Here is a 22,918-nt window from a genome sequence, read left to right on the forward strand (position 1 = left end):
CATATTTGGCATCCACCTAAGTTCACTGGACGCACAAAAACTAACCCGGTCGACAGAAAAAATGTAGGCATTGTACATTTCTGTACAAATACCTTAGTTTTTATGTTATCATGTAGCTGATATGTTGAAAACTAACATTTCAACAATGCTGCGAACATGTGGTTAGGTTTAGGCACAAAAAAATGCTTGATTTTAATTAGGAAAATAATATGTTTTGGCTTGAAATACCAGTTTAGGGGGCCCAATGCCAGCTGCAAAAGCAGTGAAGTCTCTGTAAAAACAACCACTTCTTGTGGCACTATCTATTGTTTAAAAAAAAAAAAAAAAGCGATGACCAAGAATCAAGACTCAAGAAAACCTGCCACAACACAGCTGGTTTTGTTGTTTGTTGGTCTTGAACAATGGTCTGCAGTGGAAGGCAACTTGGCAGATGCCACACACCATCCGACAGAGTCAGCTCATATACTACGTCATTTTATTAATGTTTACACGCTTCGTATGAAAAGTTCAAATGTACTATATTTGTGATTTGCATGAACATATATTGCCAGTATTTTCCTCTGGAGACGGGACTACCTTAACAAACTTTTGCTGTTCTTTTTTATTCAACTGTTTTCTTTTCAAAATACATTTTTTTCAAGCTATAAACAATATTTGGCTAAGTACAAACAGTGGCTGTGGCAGCTGAACAGTTTCTGTAGTTTTAACAACTCCAGATTGATGTCTTATCTTTAGATATTTAGCAACACATTCACCTGGTTTGACTTTTATTCTACTACTATTCAATTACTGATTTGCCAACCAATAAGCAAATATCTTCTATGCGCTAACTTAAGTGTCTAGATTAATCAGTATTAATTATTAGCAATCAGTTTTCATTAGTCAACAGACATATTAGCCATTTATAAGTTTGAAGTTTGGATATAATTCAGAGTAAATTTCCAGCTCTTATACTCTGTCACTTTATAAATACTGATACACAATGTATGAAACGTACAAATGCACCTTATTTTTGATAGCAATATTTGTATTGCCAATATTTTCCTATGGCGACAGGGCTACCCTCACAAAATATTGTCTTTTAGTCTTTGTTAAACTGTTTTCTTCTCATAATTTCTTTTCATAATTTTCATATAATTGAAAGATTATTTTGGCCATTCATAGCCTGACTCCGTCTCGTTACACACCATCACACTCTTCTCCAGGGCTCTTGCCCTTGCTCCATTGATGATGCTTTTCTATCCTCCACCAAATCTAACGCTCTAGTGATGCAACTGCAACCCTCCACCACCACCACTCCCCCATCTGTCTATTTCTATTTCTATCTCTGACTCTGTCTCCAACTCCGTCTCAAGGTTGACTGGGAATTGTTATTAGAAGGGCCCGCAGCCTCTTTGTTTCGAGGCAATGGCAGAAAACAAAGCACTTTAACTCAAAAACCATCAGGGTCCACATCGATATTGATTTTCCTGGCAAGACACACTTATCTATATATTGGCCTCCATTAGGTCTAACAGATAGGTTAGGGCACCACTCTAAACAGCAGCAGTTCAGCCCTCAAGTAAAGATGAAATTGGGCCCAGTGTCAATTTATCTTGTATTACTCTTCAATTGGGGCAACAGGGGGCAATAGAGTCACAGACACTGTAAGTAACAGGGGCCTCAGTAGTGTTATCTTCTTTTTTTGTAGATTCCGTTGTTTTAAATACTATTATAAATATTTACTCAGTTGCTGATTTGGCTACACCCAGCTAAAATGAATGCAGTCTAATAAAACAGTCCTGGATTATTATTATTATCAGACAGAAAGGAGTTTGTCATTTGGCGTACCCTCACTGATATAAATGGGGCGCAAAAAAATAATAAAAACATCTTCCTGTAAAATGTTATACACACAATATTCTCCAAAATGATGACATTTAATCAACACTGCTCTAAAACAATTTCAGCAAAAACTGAACATTATAGCATGGTGAAGGTGGTATTTATTGTGCTGAATTAGTTTTAGATATTCTATTACTCCTACCTCTTTCTTAAGCACTAGCTAACAATCTAAACACACCAGAAAAAAAAACATTTTTTTGATTTTAAACTGTAAGCTCCCTGTGAGTAATGATCTGCATCAGGTCCAAGCTGGGCATTTTTTTAATGGAACGGTATCGGCTACATTTAAATTCAATTGTTTCTTTGCTGTACTTTATTGTTGCAGTGCTGCTCTTCTTAATAACTGCCAGGCTCGACACTACAAACGTAAGCTTGATATGCGAGTGAAAATTAGACTGTGTGAATTTGAAATATTGGGTTTTTCTCGATCTGTGTTCCTGTGAGTGTTAATGTATGAGCATTTTAATGTTGTAGTTGTCTCTGTTGCCACCAATTTTAAATACTTTGCATATTGCTAGGTAGATTATTTGGTATAACACTGCGTCATATATAAAAGCATAGAATGTGTTTTTTGTAAAAGAATAACTGAAGCTGTAAGATAAATGCAGTGTTATAATACCATCTAAATGTTTTAAATACCGTCAAACTTCAACAGTGCCTGTTGTACCAGGCTACTAACAATTTCCTGTGTCTTTTCTGTGTGTGTGTGTGTGTGTGTGTGTGTGTGTTTAATGTGAAAGAGTGTGTTCTTACTTGCTACAGGCTGGCAGTATGGTGTTGTATTAGCAATAGGATGCCGCAGGCACGAGTATCCTCCATCTCCTAATAGACAGCACCCAGCTGGTGGATACAGGGTTTGTTGGTACATGGGTGGTCACCGTAGCACAAATGCATTGTGTGCACTTCCAGAAATGGCCCAGAGAATCCCTGAGGCCCTGCAGTAGCACTGCAAAAAGTTTTCTGTTTATGCAATATTTCTTTTGTGGCTCTGCAGGAGGAGGAGCCCTGATGTGGCACCCATCAATCCCACATAATACAGTAGAATGCCTCACGGCCAGCATGGCGAACAAAAGTCGACCCCCACCTCCTCCGTCTCCTCTGGTTTGGGGAAATGAATAACTCTGTGAAGGATGGTCATTCCTCCACAACCTTGTGGTCGGTCCTGCAAACTGTAGCCAGTGGCATGGCAAAGATGTCTGCAGTTAGGCTACTCTGCAGGAGGTTTCACAGGCAAGCCAGTTGACCGTGACGAGCACCACAATTTCATGGCTCCATCCATGGGCGTTTTGCCGGGACAGCATCTGGACCAGCATGTCGATGCTGTTCCTAGATAGCCTGAAGGCTGGTCTCAAGTCAGCTCCACATAGCAACATGGCGAGGAAAGGCACATGGTGATCCATTTGTAAATACATCTGTAAGGGTCTTTGCTCCTGTTTAAAAAAGAAGAAAAAAAAAGAAAAGAAATCTCTTTAGATTTTTTTTTACGTTGTTATTAGTTCTTATTATTTTTATGCATTATGTCAATTATTTATTTATGTGTTTTTTACTATTTAACATTTACAGCATTCAACTGTATACTAAATATGAATTGTCTGAGGAATTGTTGAAGTCTACCAGAATTTAATTTCCCTCTTACACCCAACCTGTTTGGTCAGGTGCTTGACGAGTTTTCTATTTCGTTTACTGTTTGATAAGCAGTAAAAAAGCACATCTATCTTTAGAGGTTTGTGTGCTCTCTGCAGCCGCTGTCTGTGCTCAGCCAAATATTATTTATGGAGTTAAAGAAGCATCACTTTGTAACACAAATTAGCATTTTTTGCAGCCTAAACAACTCCAACAGAGTGACTGGTCTTCTCTTTAGCTATCGCTTCATGTCAATTTTAGCTCACATTCACCAAGTTTATTCTACTTGTACCACTAGACAGTACTGTTACTAATACAATTACTGATTTGCCAGCCAATAAGCAAATATTTTCAATGCACTAAATTAAGTATCTGGATTAATTGGTATTATTACTATTAACCAGCAAAAGTATCCATTTTCTACTGTCAGCAGACAAATGAGCCAAGTTTAAGTTTGAAGTTTGTATATAATTCAGTGTAAATTTCCGAAAAGAAAGAGCATTAATAATAGATATCATAGTTTCATAATCACCACCTTCACACAATGTTCTGCCCAAGCCATTTTCTATAAGAGCTTTATGTTTGAGTTCTGGCTCCAGATGTTGAATACTTTAAAAATCAAATAAAAAGGGTGTTGTGAGGGGTTGAATGTGTCAATGTATAATCGCAAAGAAAAAACAATACAAAGTAAGCCAAAGTTTGTCGAACGAAATAAATGGATGTGTTTAAATGAGAAAAGAATAGGAGAAAATTGTATTTTTGTGCGTGTGTTTTTTTACAGCATAAAAGACGATCCAACTAACTTCAGTAGTCAAGTTTCATTCCTTCTCTATTAGCTAATTTTGTATTTTTCTGCCAGATGGGGCAAGCTTTGCTTTATCACTCACGCCTCCATCCCAGCCCGCAGGACAGCTGATGAGGGCTAAAGAGGGAATTAGCTACCCACTCAAAGGCTTTGCTCTGATCCTTCAGGTCAGTATTTGGTCCCTCCAGCTCTTGAGCAGGACAGAGTAACACTAGTTTGCAAGGATTTGGGCAGATTTAAAATCAAAAGGGGAGGGGGTCTAATGCATGTATTGGACACGGACACATGAGCCAGAATCTATGGGTGCTCCACGGAGGAGAGAAAATCCCAAACCTGGGAGGTCCCTTAGTAGTTTGGTCTCCCGAGGGCCAGTTGGAGGGAACATTTAATGCCTAAAATATGGTGTCCTTTAAGTGGCAGACAATCCCAACTGAATGTACGTCAGTGAAGGATATCCTTACTCCAACATAAAAATTCAAAAATGTTTGGAGCCTTTCCAAAATATCAGAGCATGAATTTGTGCATTTTTCCTCTCCAGAGAACAGGGTTCCTTCAGCTTAAGGAAAGTTAGATTTAAACTTTTGTCAAGACTTTCTTTAATACCACTTAGAAAAAAATGTAAGACCAATTTTTCAGATACAGATCTCCTTTTTTTTCCAAAACAAACTGACCTGGGGATTTAAACAGATAAAAACACTGAGTAAAGCAGTTTCATGTTACAAATCAGTGTCTCTAATGCTGTTTGGCATGTCAGAGATGTGCCACAGTCCGAGCATCTGCTAATGTGAGCTCACTTTTTTCTTTGATAACTTAAAATCCAGACATTCAGGAGGTTTTTACTGGCAACTAAAATATCCCCAAAGATATCTTCTTTTCCAAATTAAAAGGCCTACTGATTTAAACTGGTAAAAATACTGAATAGTTTCCCTTAAAAAAAAAAAAAAAAATGTGTTTTTCAATATTCTAATCATGGAGGAGCTGCTTACTAAGGTGGCCAACTCGGAAATGCAAATGACCCTGGTCAGTGTTTGATCTGTATCTGCTTCCTATGTACATATAAACATATTATTCTAAGGTAACAAAAACCCAACTATATGACATTTTCAGGTGATTATACACTGACAAAAATGTGTAAAATAAAATTAATAAATGACAATGATTAAAGAAACACCACAGAGTCTGATTTTGTTCGTCCTGGTGAGAGTGCCATCACTCTGTAATAACAGCAGACCTACTTGCAGCCAGGACACACAAAAACACAGAGAAAAGACAAACATCAGAATTATAGGAGCTCATCATCAGAATAAGTGCAGCTGAAAGGGTAACTTGGTGAACACGTTTGTCATGGCAGTTTTGATCCAGCAGATGGCGAGAGTGTACAAGCAAAACCACTTCATTCAAAGTCCACCTTGAGAAACTGATGTTACTAGTGTTAGTAACAGCAGCAATTTAATCAGTTTTAAATATCAAAAAAACATTTCTTGGTCAGTAATTCACAGGTTAATTCTTTTCTCATGAGACAAATTCTGAGACAAAAAACAGGTGCCTGCTTTGGCTTTTTATAAACAAACAGATCACATCTGACAGGAGTGAACCTGTTAAACAATGACAAAAAAGTGAAATTAGTCACTTCTGATCTACTCAGGTCAGATGGGGAACACACAGGAAAGTAATGTTCCTATTGGCTGTGCTGCACATGTATGTCAGCACAATAAACTAGACTACAGCCGTCTATATTGGATGGGATTACCGGGGCTTTAACACCACTGAGGCATAGATCAGATGTTATTATGGGTGTCTACAGGAAAGTGAAAAAAGAATTAGATGTAAATCAAATTAAATTCAAACCACTGTCACAAAAACAACTTTGTGAAGTCAGTCTGACAGTCTAAATCTAATCTAGCAACATGCCACGATTAGTTACTGTATGAAAAATAAAAATCAATAACAAAGAATTTTTTGCTAAAGATTAAAATTATGATAATATAGCCTGCATTGAATAAACCAACTGGGTGTAAATTGTGCAAAAGCTGCTTGAAATCAGCATAAGAAATATGTCCCCAATCGTCTGTAGTTCCAATAGTTCACAACCTCTTTCACATAAGATACTGACATCATTTCACAAGCCTCTAGGAGAACAGTTTCTACTGGGTCAAAACAACATGCCTCACCATGTGTGTATGTATGTGTGTGCATGTGTACACCACAATTTTAAGAAGTCGACTGAGAATGAACAGAATGTACAACGACCTGCTGTTACGTCACTAAGCCCTCAACGACAACATTAACTACGATGATAGGTGACAAACAGGTAAGACAGGAGATCTGTTAACAGTCCAATCAATCATCCTGTTCAACAGTGCCAAACTGTATTTTCAATTCTGACATAATTACAGCCATGTTAAATATTACTATATGAAATGCCCAGAAAAAAGGCTTGATTACATTGGAACTTGAACAAAAATCTATGGATAGATTATATATCCATATTACATATGGATGATGGAAAGACTTCAACACCTAATATTTATCAATTTACACTGATGCAGGATTGGAAAGTGACTTTTTTGTCTCCCCATCTCTGTGGGAGGTAGATTACAAATACTACCTGCCAGTCAATAGAGTACCTTATTTTTGGCTGGTGGGCGAAGCAAATCTAGCAGCCACTTGCATTTTTAACCAGCATTTGCCCTGTGGCTGGGGCTCATTTCCATCCCTGCTGATGGACTTGTATGTATTATGCTGTCCTCTGTGTTGTATTTGCTGCTTTGTTTTTATGTCTACCTGCCCAGGGACAAAAGATGCTAGCTAACTCTGGTGCAGTTATTTAAAACTGCTCGTTGTCTTTGCAATGTCCCTATGTAAGATACAATATTACATAGAACATGCACAATGCATTAAAACACCAAAAAAGTGAGAGACAGTCCACAAAGTTCAAGACATGCTGAGTGGAAAAGGGAAGTAACACTAAATACTTTCAACTTTGTCATGCGTTAGTTATTTTATTCTGAAACATTTGCATTTTTAATACTGTATGTATTTCTTGTATGTTTTGGTTATCTTTCAGTAAAGAAACTACTAATTATTAAATATGTATGGCAGGGTTGGAAATTAACTGTGGCTAGTGGATTCAAAAAACCCAAGAGCCACTCAGTAGGTTACCATTGTTTTGTTGGCTGGTGAGTGGAACAAATCTAGCACTTGCATATTTTACCAGCATTTGGCTGGTGGCTGGTGCTAATTCCCTACCCTGATGTATGATCATTATAACCTTACCAAAATAATAAAGTTTAAGGTGGCCTAAGACTTGTGCACAGTACTGCATATCTACTAGGGTAAATATAGTGGCTTATGTCATTGCAACACACTCACACATCTATGACAAGAGACATGTTTACATAGCAGACATTCTGAGTTGTCAGAGCTGGAGAAGCACAGGTGTATCATTAATTTTGGTTGCACTGAGTTTGGGCTGGCACTTCCAGGGGCTCTTGGTGATGTAAGCAGCCATCACTGTCATTAGACACACCTGTGTTACACCTGCTGTGGCAAATTGAAGTGTGTGCCTTGAAGAGTCGCCTGTTGTTGCTGCTAGTTTAAAAGTACTGCATCATTCATGCAGTTTCTCAAGGAAAACAGGACGTTTGCGCGTAATACTAGTGTAATACAAGTGATAACTTGTGGTTGGCTGGAGTTACTTGAGATTACCTGTAGTATATATCTATAGCACTAATGTATTTTCAGAATCTGTTTTTCCTAAATTGCCATACTGTGCTCACCTAATGTTGTTGATGCGTGATATTCAGGTAAATATTTACCAACAAGCAAGTTCGGTCTGTAACCGGCATAATGGCGCCACAGAGCTAACGTTAGCTACCGTTTAGCATTAGCAACGCCTGAGCCGGTCACACAGTGTCGCCTTTTACAAAAAAATGGAGAAAATATAAAATTGGGCCACGTTTAATTGAGTTTTAGCCGTGTGTTAGGGCTACACATTGAAATATTTGTTGGGGATCTATTAGGCTTATCAGCCGCAGGTACGCCCGCCATTAGCAAGCTAACGTTTCTGAAACATGTGATAAATAAAACTTTTAAAAATCACCGCCGGTCGTTTCACAACACTTACCGACGTTTTTGTAGACACTTCAAAGTGTCTAGTTCCTCAAAGACTCCTTTATGCAGCCGAATAAAATAATATTCAGTCTGCGATACAAAAGCTTAAGAGTTTTCACTTAGTCACTAGTTGAACGTTTTTGAAATTTGAAAATGCAAAAAAAAGCCGGTAGTCGGAAGTGACGTATATTTGTAGTACCACAAAAGGCGTGGGGAGACGGACGGCCACTTCCGGCTACTATGTTTCTCTTCCTACTTATTTATGTTTCTATGTTTCTCTTTCTACTTTATTTTACTTTATTTTTTTAATTATTATTTTTTCTGTTTTGCCTTTTGCTCTGCTTTGCTTTGGACTTTTACGACAAGTAGGCAAAAAATTTAAAAAAAGTCTGTCCCAAGATCCATTGATTTCTTAAATATCCTCACATGACCATTTGATGTGATATATATATATATATTTTTATAGTTTTCTTTTGAACTAATTCAGTGTGATGTCTTTTTTGTATCTATTGTTTATTATTATTATTATCATTATTATTACTATTACTATTTTATGCATGTACGATACCACTGACTACACAACAAATAGCCCCTCTAGGATAACATTGATATCCTGAATCCTGACTCGGCTTAACTTACAATAATTTATCTTGTACGCTACAAATGAATAAAATTGATTATATTATTCAAAGAAAGACTTTCTCTTTATTTGATTAAAACGTTTCACTCTAAGGGGAACCTTTGTTATAAATCCATCAAGAAAGGTTTAATTTTAGGAGTACTTACCTTGTCTCCAACAGTTACTCACAGGAAATAATAAAAAAAAAAAATCTGTTAGATACTTAAGGTACCAAAATAATGAACAGAAGAAAGCAGAGAACCTTATCTATCTACCTTATCTAGTCATTTTGCACAACTGTAGTTAGTGTCAGTGATTAAGCTTTCTTGCACAATTGCACCTCTAGGGGGAGGTCAGGTAAAATCAATGTCAACACTTTTCAATGCAGAAACCAGTGTGTCTTGCTTGACACCCTTAAGAGCTCATAGCAGGTATGCAACTTAACTGGTTGTACTTACCGTCTGCTACATAAAATCCTATAAATCAACTTTGTTGTGCATGCAAGAGTACAGTCTAGTCAACATATACTAGATATCTGGAAGTTACAATAACCCTCTAACCTTTTAAAATCTGCCACACAGTCCCTAAAATGGCTCTTCAGTTTCAGCAGCAAAAAAGGATTAAGTATGTGCAATGCTGAGATGAGACAAAATAAATACACAACACAGGCACGCGTGACATTTTTGCACTCTTTGTTCATACATTAAGGTTTTCAGCAACAATTGTTTTTTTGACATTGATACAGTGCAAATGCACAATAGCACAACAGACACCATTAAGGATACATACTATTTTTCAAAGTCAATACAGCAGATTTTGACAATTTGCATGTTTGATGTTTTTTTTTCTTTTACTAAACATAAATATGTTTGTCCTCCATTTAAGCCTTTTGTGTCCATCAGACAAGTTTTTCTTCACTGGTAGGGACCCTTCGACAGAGAGGCGTTTGGAAATCAATGGCAAGTCATTTTCCAAGTGTGGTCGGCAACTTCTTGCAAGGTCATGACAAGTGGTGAAGCAGGGCACTGTCAGCATCTGTTTCCCCATCATGCCCAGGAGCGGTGTGATCATCTGAGTCAGTCAGTCCAATCGGCTTCATTCATACTTTTTTTTTTCACACTGTGTGGCCATACTGGATGAATTTTAGCCATACTGTAAACCGGTGCTGATGTTAAACATGTCTACGTTGTCTTGATATGCATATTATATTAAGAAAGAGATAACCTAAGACCTGAGAAAATATCGCATTTTGCAATGTAAGACACAGAAGATACAGTGCCGTTCACCCAATCAGTTCACATCAACCACCAACACTCACCAGTGTTTCAAACTTCTTCTTTGACAGATCGAAACAAAACAACAAACACTGACAACAGACGGACAAAAACATACTCCGATGGCTCAAGTTAATGTTGACTCCATCCATCTTCATATGTACCAATTTATTTTATTTTTTTTAATATCACGTAAACATATGCTCGTGGCAGATGTATTTATTAAATATGGTGATTTTATACTTTTGTTATATCTTAGGTTTTAAAAACTATTCATGATGAATTAAAAAAAAAGGGCTTTTGAACTTCAGGTGGACAACTCGCAATGGCTTCTGATCATGGCGGCGCTGCTTCCTCAGCATCCCTCAACGGAGACGTCCATTGAGGCATTTTAGATCTGCACATTAGTAATGCTCAAGCACAAACACCCGCCATCCTCACGACCCTCCCTCCCCCACCCCAAACCCACTCCCCGAGCCTCCACGCCACCTCTGCATCACCCATCATTCTTTCCAACAACCCTTAACCCCTAACAGATTATCTCAAGTCACTGGTCCCTGCTCTCCATCTCCAACTCCCTTTTTCTTCATTATCTCCCTTCTTCCCAATCATATGGCATTTGTTTACTCGCTCTTCTTGGCGACAGCCATGGCTGCTAGCTTGGACTTGCCGACGTAGGCCTCGAAGAAGAACTGAACAAAGAGCACAAAGTAGCTGAGGTACATGAGGGAAGACCACACAATGTTCTGCATGTGGGATGGACACTCCTGGCCCTGCTGCATCCACGAGTACACCAGGTAGTTGACCACACAGCCCATCAGCATCTGGGTGATCTGGGTCAGTGTGATGAACATGGCGAACTTGCGCGACACCTTGAAGCCGGCCGCCCGCAGGGCGTAATAAGAGTACATGACGGCGTGGACCAAGTAGTTCATGGTCATGAACCACCCGCCGCCAGCCACCATGTCTTTGTAGGAGTACCAGGAGTAGAGCAGCACGGTGATGTGGTGGTACCAGTGGAGGAAGATCAGCTTCTGTTTCCTCAGGACGATGAACAGAGTGTCACCTGCAGGTATGACAGAGGACGTTTATCAGTTAATCAGTTATTTATTACTATTTATATTTATTTATTAGGATCCCCATTAGCTAATGCTGTCTCATTAGCTCGTCCTCCTGGGGTCCAACACAGAAATAACACATTACATTAACAAGAACAATTATCAACATTATACACATTCTGAAACCCCTTTGTCTTTCAAAGCTCCATCCTCAAACAATAATTAAATAAAGGGGGAGAAAAAATGTGCAATTTAAATCCCATTTCTACATACATTTCATGACTACTGCAACCAAATTAAACTCCATAAACTAACTTGTTAATCGTGCAAAATTCTGTCAGAATATCACTCAATACGCTAAACACGATACTCCTCTTGATGCATATCAGGGCAAAATCAGCAGCTCAGTTCACATTTTCGGCCAGAATGTGACTTGCCAAACAGTAGCGTATTAAGCATGTTCACTGTAGTTAAAAAATAAACGAAATCCAAACTGCAGCTGGCTTGACCACAGCAAACAGTATAGTATAAGTTCTTTAAATGCAGTACACATCTGGCTTTACTGTACATCTGCAGGAACGGCTTTCATGAGTTCACCTGGAACGCTCAAACTGCCAGTAAGTTTGTTTCTCTCTGGCATCGTCTGTCACATACGGGGGCAGAGGGAAACAGACTTAACATATTTGCCGTTTGGGAGTTGCAGGTGAACTCATGGAAGAAAATGCTGTATGCTAGATGTGTGGCGATAACAGGCCCTGGGGCGGACAGTGAGTCATATACAAATTATATGTAAATCACACTTTTCTCCAAGTCTTCCCCCTCCATACCAAAACACTGACAGAAAGTTTAAACTGAAGAAAAAAAAAGAAAAAAGAAACTGTCAGCATGAAAATGAAACCAACCAAGTGAAGTGAAGAGTGACATGAAGGAAAAAATCTTAAGACTATCATCAAAAATACACATCAGACTGCAAAAAATTAAACAATTTGTAATGCCTGCGATTTAGTTTTCAGTGGAGCTTTGTCCAGTGCCAGTGTCTCCTTTTTTTAATGCCAAATTTTATTTATGATGCCAAAATTTACTGTCACTCCTCCAATTTGTTACAGCAGTAACTGTATGAAATTACTAATGTGTATGTGTTAACTCTAACACCGGGACACACTTCGACTAACAACAGAACACTGGATGACTCAATAATTGTAATTGCAGTTCAGTGACACTATATATTTCAGTTTGGCATTATTACATCTGAACTGTCTAAAAGCACATCGTACCCAGTGAACAGAACATAGACTGTATATAAAGATACATACATATACATATCTATATACAGTCTATGCAACACACCATATGAGACATGCAATAAGACTTACCGAGTTCTGGTGCTTTACTAAGTACAAAGGCGTATGCCCAGAACTTGCTGACAGGCCCGTTGTAAAAGCTCTGGTCACAAACTGACTGTTTAAGCCCTTTTGTCATCAGGATGTACATCATGTAACTCCCAGTACGGATGGCACCAAATATACTACAAGGACAGAGAGACAAAACAGACGTAAGAAATTGTTAAAGTGGGAAAATGTGTGGTTATTTCATTACTGATGGCTGGAGCTTCAATGATGTGTGAAAGTATGTATAATTTTTATTTAATACAAACCATCTACTCTTTTTGGGAGCCTGTACAGAATCCCGTGTCAATTAAACCACATTTTTTGTTGGTTTGAAATAAATCCCAGTGCATCCTTTTATAACACTTGGATCAGTATCACTTTTCTTGTGATGCGTTCAAATGCCTCTCACGGGCTATTTGAACCTTTGAAACCCGAGCAAATTGGTTTGATTTCATTTGAAAACAAGGTGGAAAAAGGCAATGTCCAACTTGGCCAGAAATGTCCCAAAAAAATTTCATGAAATTAGTGAAAGGTGACAAGAAAGTTACAAAAAAAAAGTCTTGCAAAAGACAAAGACAAAATAATTTAAAAAATAGGGGAAATGTCCAGAAAATTAGATGTAAAATCATAATAATTTTAAATTAAGAAATTTGTTACAGAAAAATACATCATAAAGTAAACATATTTTCCCTCATTTTAGAACTTATTGTAGGTTTTTTTTCTTTTTACTTTGTTTTTTTTTTAAATTTTTGCTTATTTTCAGGTAATCTTTTCATAACTTTCTGGTATTTTTTGACCATGTCTTATCAATTTGCTCATGCCTTCTCTACTTGTTTTTTTAAAAAGAAATCAAACCAATTTTCTCGGGATTCAAAAGGTTAAAATCAATCCACTAAGTGATTTATTTACTATGTACTTGATCTGTAAAGAGGTGCTTTGGCTCCATAATATCACATCATATATATGCCTCCTGTGACAGATGAACTCTACACTATGGATAGAAATGGCAAACTACTCAGACAAGAGAACAACAAGAGGTCTCAAATCTTTATCTTTTCAGAGTAATTACACATTATATTTATTTGTGAAAAGTACACATAAAGAAATGTTTATGAATGCCATGAATGGCCACTGATCAGACAATGCCATTTAATTATGCCATGGATAAATTGCTGGCCCTTATTTTACATAATAAAGGTTACTCTTCTTGATAAAAAAAAAAAAAATTAATAATGTTGGCGTTTTCTCACCTGAAAAGGGCAAGCGTGAGCGACCATAGCACCAGTGGTTTCCTCAACTCAAACTTCTCCCTCTGTTTCATAACATGGCGGCCCCCGAGGATAAAGGCAACGTAGAGCGCAGAGAAGAGAAATGACTTCTTCCTGTAAACACACAAAAGACCAAAGATAATTTTTTTTCAACTTTTCATTGTCTTGACCGACACAGCATAAAGGGATAATTTGGTATTTATTTAAACGATGAGTCTCATTCTGATATCTCAAGAAAGGTAACGAAGAAAATGGTGTAAACGCAAGTGAAAATTGGAGAGATCTTATTCTTATTGAAAAAATTTTAAGTGCCATGGCTGAATATGTAGCTGATTTGGTAAATGTGAAAAAGGGAAAGATTGCGGAACAAGATCTCTCCTTTGGCGAGACTTGGAAACAGAACAGACCTTTTTGCAAGTCAGTGGGCAGTGCAGGGTACTTCTGAGGATATTTATGTCCACAATTTTAGCTGCAGAGTGAGCACTCTTCACTTTAATACTGCTCTTTGGTACAGGAAGCTGAGGACACACAGGCAGCTGCCCGAAGGATGACAGACTTTGCACCACAAGGCTCCAAAATGACACTATCTATTTGCTTCTGCTTAGAAGTGGTGAATTTACAGCCCACAGCATATACATATGGGGAAAAAAGGAATGAATAGTCAAATATTTGTACTGAACAGCTAAATCTGACTCGACTGGCATAATTCTGAATTGGAAACAGTCCTCGTTTCAGTTCTCTGTGAGGTCCTTTCTGTAATATTGTAAGACACTCATAGTAACAATCTGAAAAACAAGCACTTTTAGTGGACCTAAACTGAAAATGCACGCCTGCCCCGAGTGGTTTCATTAAGCCTGTCTCGCCGCTGCCTGCCGCAGCACTCTCTCTACATACTGGATCAATTTTAAAAATTGTTTTTCCCATTAGACACACAAACATGAGAAAAAAGAGTCCATGTCAAAAAATACCAAAGCTCCTCTTTAATGTGCTGATGATGTTTGGTCTCTTTCAGCAATGCTCTGCTTAATATTCATACAATCACAAGCTGCTTAACAGACCTCTTGCAACAAACGTGAGGAGTCAACAAGATAAAATTGCATAAACGTAAAAATAAAAAATAAAAAATAGTGCAAGATTAATAAATATAAAAGAAGACACCAAAATAAGTCCCAGCGCAATGATACGTGAGCAACAAACAGCAATCAGTAAGAAATCCACCCTAAAACTACACACAGCTGTACACCATGAACACTGCATTCCTTCAGCCATGTAACTACACACTTAATAACAAATTACAGGGGACTTTTCCTATATAGATTTCAGTTAAAAGCATTTTGACAGTAGTTACAAAGAGAGTAGTGTCATTTAATGCCATTAGAAACCCCAAATTTCCAGGTTTAAAAAATTAATGTATGCGACCTAAAATCTGCTTCTCTCACTGCTCCATTTCCAGCAGCGCCACTATGATAACTACAACATACACAGCACAAGCAATAGCTGTACTGACTTCACAAGCAACGCCTAAAGTAATGATTTAAAGATTGGAGTCCAGCTCCAACAGTCACTAAATGCTTAGCTGTCAGTTTACTGTTATTGCTTCTATTCACTTCCATCCTGTGACGCCTGTTTGCCCTAATTGAGTTGTCAGGGATCACTGCTGCGCCACAAGAAGTGGAGGCTTGTGCTGAAGCACCACCTGGCCCAACTGCATCTGAAGGAAAGCATTTCCCAGAGCTCAGCACAATTACAAAGCGCAGGTGGTCTGAGTTGACAGACTGGATGCTGAGTGGGACAGGCAGAAGATTGGGGGCATGCTGCCTAAAACCAGACCAGCTTTGCAGGAAAAGGCTGTTTGGTCTTTTGGACAGGGAGTGGAGTGATATTGGAGCAGGATTAGCCTAAAAAACAAGTTGACGGTCAGTGTTAGGGGGGTTACTTTTGAATTGTAATAGGTTACAGATTACTAGTGTGACTTCTAATACCAAAACCACATCAAACCGACAAGGGTAGCCCCTTTGTTGGATGCGAGCTTAGGTGAAGATAAGCCAAAGCCAAAGATATGCCAAAGAAAGTCAAAAAGAAATAGAATGGATGTTTAATTAAACATATAATCATTTTACTGAAAATATTTATTTTCATATGTAATCTCTGTGAAATCACCAACATCTTAATAAGAAACTGTCATTTAATTACATATTTTTTCTCACTTACAGTAACTAATAGCAATTACATCTGTTTTGTACTTTAATTACTGTAACTAGTTACATGTAACTACATACTCCCGAACACTGATGATGTTAAGGTTGCAGGTGTCAGTAGGTTCACTGGCCAGATGTGGAAACGTGTGTTAACTGTAAGTATGTACTGTAAAATCCTTGGTTGAAATTTATGAATAAATGAAAACAGGTTTGCTCTCAGAGGACAGCGCACAGACCGCAGGAATGAGACACTCTGAGTTCTGGGACCAACAGCCTCTGGGATGATGAGTTTTGTATAACAAGGCCCAGGAGTCAGGCTGTTTTCATGCTGCTTTTTTGGCGGTTACACAAAGAGAACATGATTAAAACTTTAATCACCAACCTAAAATTAATTACTGAGTGGAAATTAAGTATTCTATTTAAAGCTTTACATATGTAGAATTGCACTTTACAAAAGGCAAGTTGAACTTCTGTATAGGACAATCTATTCAAGGTCAACTGTCTTTGTAATATACAGTACAGAAGCACGCTGGTATGCTGGTGAAATGGTCTGTGCACAACTCACATCACTAACGCAAACATTTGTCACGGAAGCGTGACATCTGCAACCTGTAAACAGCAATCCATCCTGTTCTTTTCTGCAGCGTCAGCGGGGTGCAGCAGCGACAGCACATAGTTTTGCTGATCAGGTGTGTAGCTAGGCAAGAAAGAGGGAAAAGAGTGCATTTTGCTAAGCCACCTTAAAAAAAGAGAGACAAACGTGGCTGTGTGATAAGCAGGGAGTGGAGAATATATAACAGAAAATCCTTTCATTAGTTTTTGTCAAGTGTGTCACAGAAACTGTTATGCAACCTAAGGGTCATTTCGGAAGATCTAATTTGTAATTTTGTTGTTGTGGCAGCCTTATAAAACAGTCGGCCATGTTATGCCGATTATCAGTTAGCAGTGATGTCACCAACTGCTTAAAAATGTCAAGATCAGCTTGATACCAAAGCTGCAGATTGACTTTGAGCATCCTTTCTTCCCACCTGTCTTCCAAACACATTTCAAATACGACCAGGTTTATGTTTTAAATAGGCACTATTCTTTGAGTTTTCAGGTCCATACTTGTATTTTGAGTTTCTACATGTTTACATGCTTTTATTAAAAAATAAAAAAAAAAAAGAAGAAAAGAAAGTTCACACCATCTGTGTTGGGACAACTGTATTCACCCGCTAACTGAGAAGCTCCATTTAGCGCCTGTCTCTTTAAGCCCCCTCCCGAAAAAACATGGTCTGCTCTGATTGGCCAGCATTTCAAGGTTATCCACATCTAGGCATCGCTGCATCGCCACTGCAATCAGGAGTGACTGTAACAAAGAACAGCGGAAGTTTCTACCATGACAATCACCAATACAAGCTTCTACACCAAAATCTTCACATCCAGATGTGTCCCAGTAGGAATACGATCTGAAACTGGGAAAAATGCGCAACATCAGCAACCAAAATTACATTTCTTCCTGACGTTAGCATGTAGCTTCATGTAAAAGTGAACTTGCAGCTGGGGAATGGTTGTAACAGAGAATAGCAGCACTTTCTATGGTGAAAAATCACCGATAATAGCTTTAAAACCAAAATTATCACGCCTGAAGATGTTCCAACAGGAATATGAACTCAAAGTGTGGAAAAAAATCAACAACATCGGCGACCAAGATTACACATTTCCCTGATGTTAGCATGTAGCTACATGTAGCAGTGTACTTGCAGCTGGGCAATGACCATAACACAGATTAGCAGCACTTTTTGTGGTGAAAAATCACCAGTAAAAGCTTCTGAGCACAAATTGACATGTTCCAGCAGGAATATGACAGTGAAATCAGGGAGAAATTAACAACACTGGTTACTAAGATTTGAGGTTTCCCTGATGTTAGCATGTAGCTACAGCAGCTTACTTGCAACCCAGGGAAACACTGTAATGGAGACCAGCAACACTTTATTTAATTAAAAATCACAAGTGAAAGCTTCTAAAGATATAACATTTTCTAAAAGGAATATGGTCCAAAATCACAAAGAAATGTACAATATCAGCAACCATGTGCACATGTTTCCCTAATGGTAGTAGCAGTGCCAGGAACAGAGGACCACATAGAGAAATCTGTCACCATCTGACATCACCTTATAGCCAAATTAGAAAAAACAGCTGAAAACCGAGTATTTGGAACACTACGAAAGCTGTGGTTTTTGTAACGTCTACATATGTTTACCTCAATATTTAAAATTTTAGCCATGTTTTATATGAACCTCCATCACTATAATATCACATATAAGACAGAAAATGAGGAAAAGCATGATAAGTAAAAACTTTCATCACTATCACAGTGAGTATCAACTCCCAATGTTTCTTTGCCTCTCCTCGCTGAAAAGAAAATTATGTCCAGAGCGTGCAGCTTAAGCTATTGCTATCACAATAACAATAACAGCGTCAGCTGTTTAACATAATGGACTTTATTGTGCGTCAGTATGCCAAGAATGAAAGATGCCACTTTTCTGTTCTTGCAGGAAGCCCACAAACTGATTTAGGCCACCTCCACAGAACAAAGGACAAAGCAGTCCAGTCAAAGTCGAAAGGAGCAGCTTTCACAGAATGACAACAGGGTCGGACTGCAGAATGACATCACTGTTTCTCAACTACACACGAAGGAGGGGAGAACAGAGCAACACACAACACACAGTGGCCTACATACTGTAGCGAGGCTGGTTAGACCGAAGAGGAGCAACAATCTCAGCATTCCCCCCTAAGTGTACTGCCGTCAAAGCTGAAAGGTCAAAGGTCAGAATAATGTCAATCAATCACTTTCAATCAATTAATACAGTTACAAGTAGTTATATGGGATACTGTTAAATTTAATTACTGATGAAAGATTACTAAAATATTGTTATAATGTGTAAGTATCCAGTTAGAGTACTGTTATAGTAAAGTTAAAGTATTGTTACAATTAAATAAATCAAAGCGCAAAGCATTATCAGATTCTGTAAATAAAAAAAAATGATATGGCATAATATTAAACAGACTTTTTTTCATCAGCTGATATATTTTGTCACATCGCACAGCCCTAATACGATGTTCAAATCAGTCACCAGAATGTTTTTCAAAAAAAATGTTTACAACCGATTAATCATTTGAAGCAAGACTATGACACCTCTTGAAGAAAATGACACATTCTTCCTCTTTAAAAGTGAAAACTTTAAATTATAAGTGACAAAACACACTTTCTCAGTTCAGTACGCTCAGCAGTTCTGCTGCTACAGCAATGCTTGTTCAGGAATGGCTAATGTTGGCTGATACTCGAAAAGTTTGGATTAAGTTTGTTGTATGAAGGTTGTCACTGAGTCAGTTTGCTGTCCTTTTTAAAATGTTTTTACTATTATCCTGCAACTGTCAACTTGTGGCCAATTTTTAATGAAAAGTTTAATGAGCTAGTGTGAAGTAGCCTTTTAAAATGGTTCAAATCAAATGATAAAAATGTATCAATGGCAAAATAATTTTCATTTTTGTCCATAAAAGGGTCCAAGGACAGAGGGATGTCATATGCTGTAAAGCCCTCTGAGGCAAACTGTGATTTGTGATATTGGTCTTAATAGTGTCATGGATCAATGGATAAAAGGACAAGGACCTATACTGCAGATATAGTGCATGAGAAGAATGCAGATGGAGCAGATCTAGACATTCGAGACTTAGTCAAAACAGCAGGTGAATCATGTACGCCCAACACATGCATCACGCATCCATTCAACAAGGACAATCAATTAATGACATGATGATCAGTTTGTTAATTATGGTCCCATCTAGAGTATACTTGACAATAAAGAGGATGATGTATCAGAACAGGAATCAGGAATATTTCATTGATCCCCGGGGAGACATTGTGATATGTTAACAGCTGCTCTGATGTAAAGCATAGAGAATTATAAGAAAGTAGAAATAAAAAGTATGGAAAAATGCAAAAATATGTGCATTACCCTACAATGCTTAACAATAGTTAACTAAATAAATTAATTAACGAAATGTTGAAATTAGATGAAAACTGACTCACATTGGGCTCTAGCTATTAACATCCACCAAAAATGCTTTTTCACAACCATCTGAACTATATCTTTTCATTGAAAGTGCTGTCTGAACTGACCAAAGACTTTTCTTACTATTATTATTTTGGAATATCATTTACCCTTATTATGTATTTGTTTTTTCATATTTTATCCATGTAAAGCCAATATCAGAATTAAGATGATATCAGTATCAAAAAGCATCCCAATGACTGTTGTAATATATACTGTATATATAATGATTCAGCCATAGGACAAAGGTATGAAGGGATGTTCCTGTCTTGTTCTGCGTTTTATCATCTTCTTGTACAAGTACACTAAGCCAAAGGTTAAGATGTGCAGAGCCTACTGTGTTATGTTTAGAAGATGGATTACACTGTCAGAAAAAATAATAAAGGGTAAAGAAACCCAAGGGCACGGTCAAAGCTGACAAGCTGGTCGAGGGTGGTGGGGGAGGTGCTGCTGTTGTCTTTGCAACGGCTCTGAAGTGCCAGCTGCAGCCAAGTTATGTCGGCAGTCACGGGAATGTATTTGAGACATCAGTGTGAATTCACATCATCCCTTCATGCTCCCCAATGCCGCAGCAGCTCTACTCTCTGACCATCAGTATGCAGATTCACCCAAAGAAGTTCTACTTTCAACTGGATTTTCTTGCACTTGAAACAAGCTGCACTTAAAAAAATAAAAGCCAACATACATGTATTTATGATGATTTTCTTCTGATCCAAGCGTCAAAGAAGCGTCATCACTGTTCTGACAAACTTTTTGCATTTTGTTTTTACTTTCTTGCTTTCTTAAATGTTGGGAGGCGAGGGGTATTCGATCTGTTTTTTTAGTAAGTTTAGATGACATGTTAACTGCTGTATCAGTTGTGCATATTGGACTACTAAATGACAACTCCATGTCTTCTTTGTTTAAGATAAAAACTTTAACAAAGAAAGTGTCCAAAAATGCCAAGGTCATGAGATTTGTTTTTTAACTTATCATGAAGGTTTTTGAAGAGTAGTTATTCTTGTAACTGGCTGTAGTCAGGATTTACAGTGTGTATTTTGAGGGTCACAGGCTTAAAATCTAAGACAGTTTCATCATTTATGACTCCCATCTTCCTTAAATTCTCTTTTCAAATAATTTCTACAACCTAGAAACAAATAACAAAGCAAAAACTTGAGGTAAAACAAGCTGATCTATTGACTTTAAGTTGTGACATAAGATGGAAGAAGCTTATAAAATCTTGTACCAATAACAAAATTTCAGTGACAAAACTAATAATCGCAACAAACAAAAGAAAAACAAAACTTGACTCATACAAAAATACATTGCAACTGGCACTACTAAACCTGTCTTCTGTCCACACAGGACAATATATAATAGAGAGAAGAGAGAGGTTTGACTCTGCTGTTTGTCAGAGTGGGCCGAGGCAGCACAAATGAAAAACTACAACGTCAGAGCTCTTTTTGGGAAGGATCAGCATGAAGCAGTGACAGAATCAGCAGAGATTTCTTGCTTGCTGCAACTAAGGTTGGAAACCAGCTGTTTCCCCTCCTGCTGAGATTTCCTCCAGATACCAGTAAGTAGCAGCAGCATCATTTTAGTAAAGTCTAAGTGTCCCAGATCCGCTGCATCACTTCCATATGCTCAAAGTATTTACATGAATGCTTTTGCGCAGCAAAATCTTGACACATTTTGAAATTACACATTTCTGTGGTTCGGAGGGTAAAGGATCAAAACATAATTTTCAATCTAACATATCCTCTTGCAATCATTTGTAAGATATCCTACAAAAACATTCTTACAACATCCCTGTGATATATAATGAATTAGCCCACGAATGGGGTCATCATGTTACGTACTGAACATTATATGGGTTATGTTTAGGCAAGTAAAGTTACTGATTTTAGGTTTAGGCAGGTTAAGTAAAATAGGTTTAGGAAAGTAAGGTTAAGAAGGTTAGGTTTAGGGAAAAGAAACATGGTGACAATGTATCTGAAAGTAACTTAAACACAAACAAGTCTCCTGGAGGAAGTCCTGGGATTGTTTGATCTATCCACCATCCCAACCTGCCTTCTTATGCAGACTTTCCCCCTTTTTTCACATCTTCATTCTTTACTCCCGTCAGCACATTGATCAAGTGATCACAGCCTTTCCAATTCTGTGGGTGTTAAACAAGTTGCTGGCTTATGACTACATGGGTTAAATACAAATTCAGGTACTTTTTAAAGGTATATGTACAAATACTGCATGATAACAGCTTGACAGAAGACAGTATTATATACTCCTTATTTTGATAACCAATGTAATGAGTAAAATATCAGTTTATAATAAAACCACCAACTGAAAAGACCACGATCAATATGTGTAACCATAATAATATACAACAGAAATTAAAAGTATCACAAGAGCAGGCCTCTCTTTCTCTGAAATATGAGACTCTGGGTGTTGGTCCAGTCTGCACCATAACCAAATCATGCTGAAAATATTAGGGGGAAAAAAAGTGTTCACATCTGACAGAGTAAAGAACATTTAAAGCCAACAAACCAAAACTCCACTGATGCCTGTGCCACTTGAGACCAACAAAAGAGGGTCCTTAACAAACACAGTTAATGAGG

At 37.8% G+C, this 22,918-nt stretch overlaps 1 protein-coding gene and 1 long non-coding RNA gene across 3 annotated transcripts in view; both read right to left on the reverse strand.

The window, feature by feature from the left end:
* The window catches only part of LOC148188846 (uncharacterized), a 95,886-nt gene extending 87,314 nt beyond the window's left edge, over window positions 1–8,572 (reverse strand). The window contains exons 1-2 of the long non-coding RNA XR_015777206.1: window positions 8,439–8,572; window positions 2,638–3,314 (exon numbers count right to left, since the gene is read on the reverse strand). This is a non-coding gene — a long non-coding RNA (uncharacterized LOC148188846). The remainder of the gene's footprint in view (window positions 1–2,637; window positions 3,315–8,438) is intronic.
* Window positions 8,573–9,719: 1,147 nt separating this feature from the next.
* Window positions 9,720–22,918, reverse strand: part of elovl6 (ELOVL fatty acid elongase 6) — a 29,926-nt gene continuing 16,727 nt past the window's right edge. For both annotated transcript variants that reach the window (XM_042493331.2, XM_042493332.2), the window contains 3 exons: window positions 14,015–14,146; window positions 12,750–12,901; window positions 9,720–11,384 (listed from right to left, as the gene is read on the reverse strand). In XM_042493331.2, the coding sequence (XP_042349265.2) occupies window positions 10,942–11,384; window positions 12,750–12,901; window positions 14,015–14,146 (727 nt within the window). In that variant the 3' untranslated portion in view covers window positions 9,720–10,941. The remainder of the gene's footprint in view (window positions 11,385–12,749; window positions 12,902–14,014; window positions 14,147–22,918) is intronic.

The sequence above is a fragment of the Plectropomus leopardus genome, chromosome 8 (assembly GCF_026936395.1).
Source record: "Plectropomus leopardus strain MGB_pleo_1.0 chromosome 8, ASM2693639v1, whole genome shotgun sequence".
NCBI lineage: Eukaryota > Metazoa > Chordata > Actinopteri > Perciformes > Serranidae > Plectropomus > Plectropomus leopardus.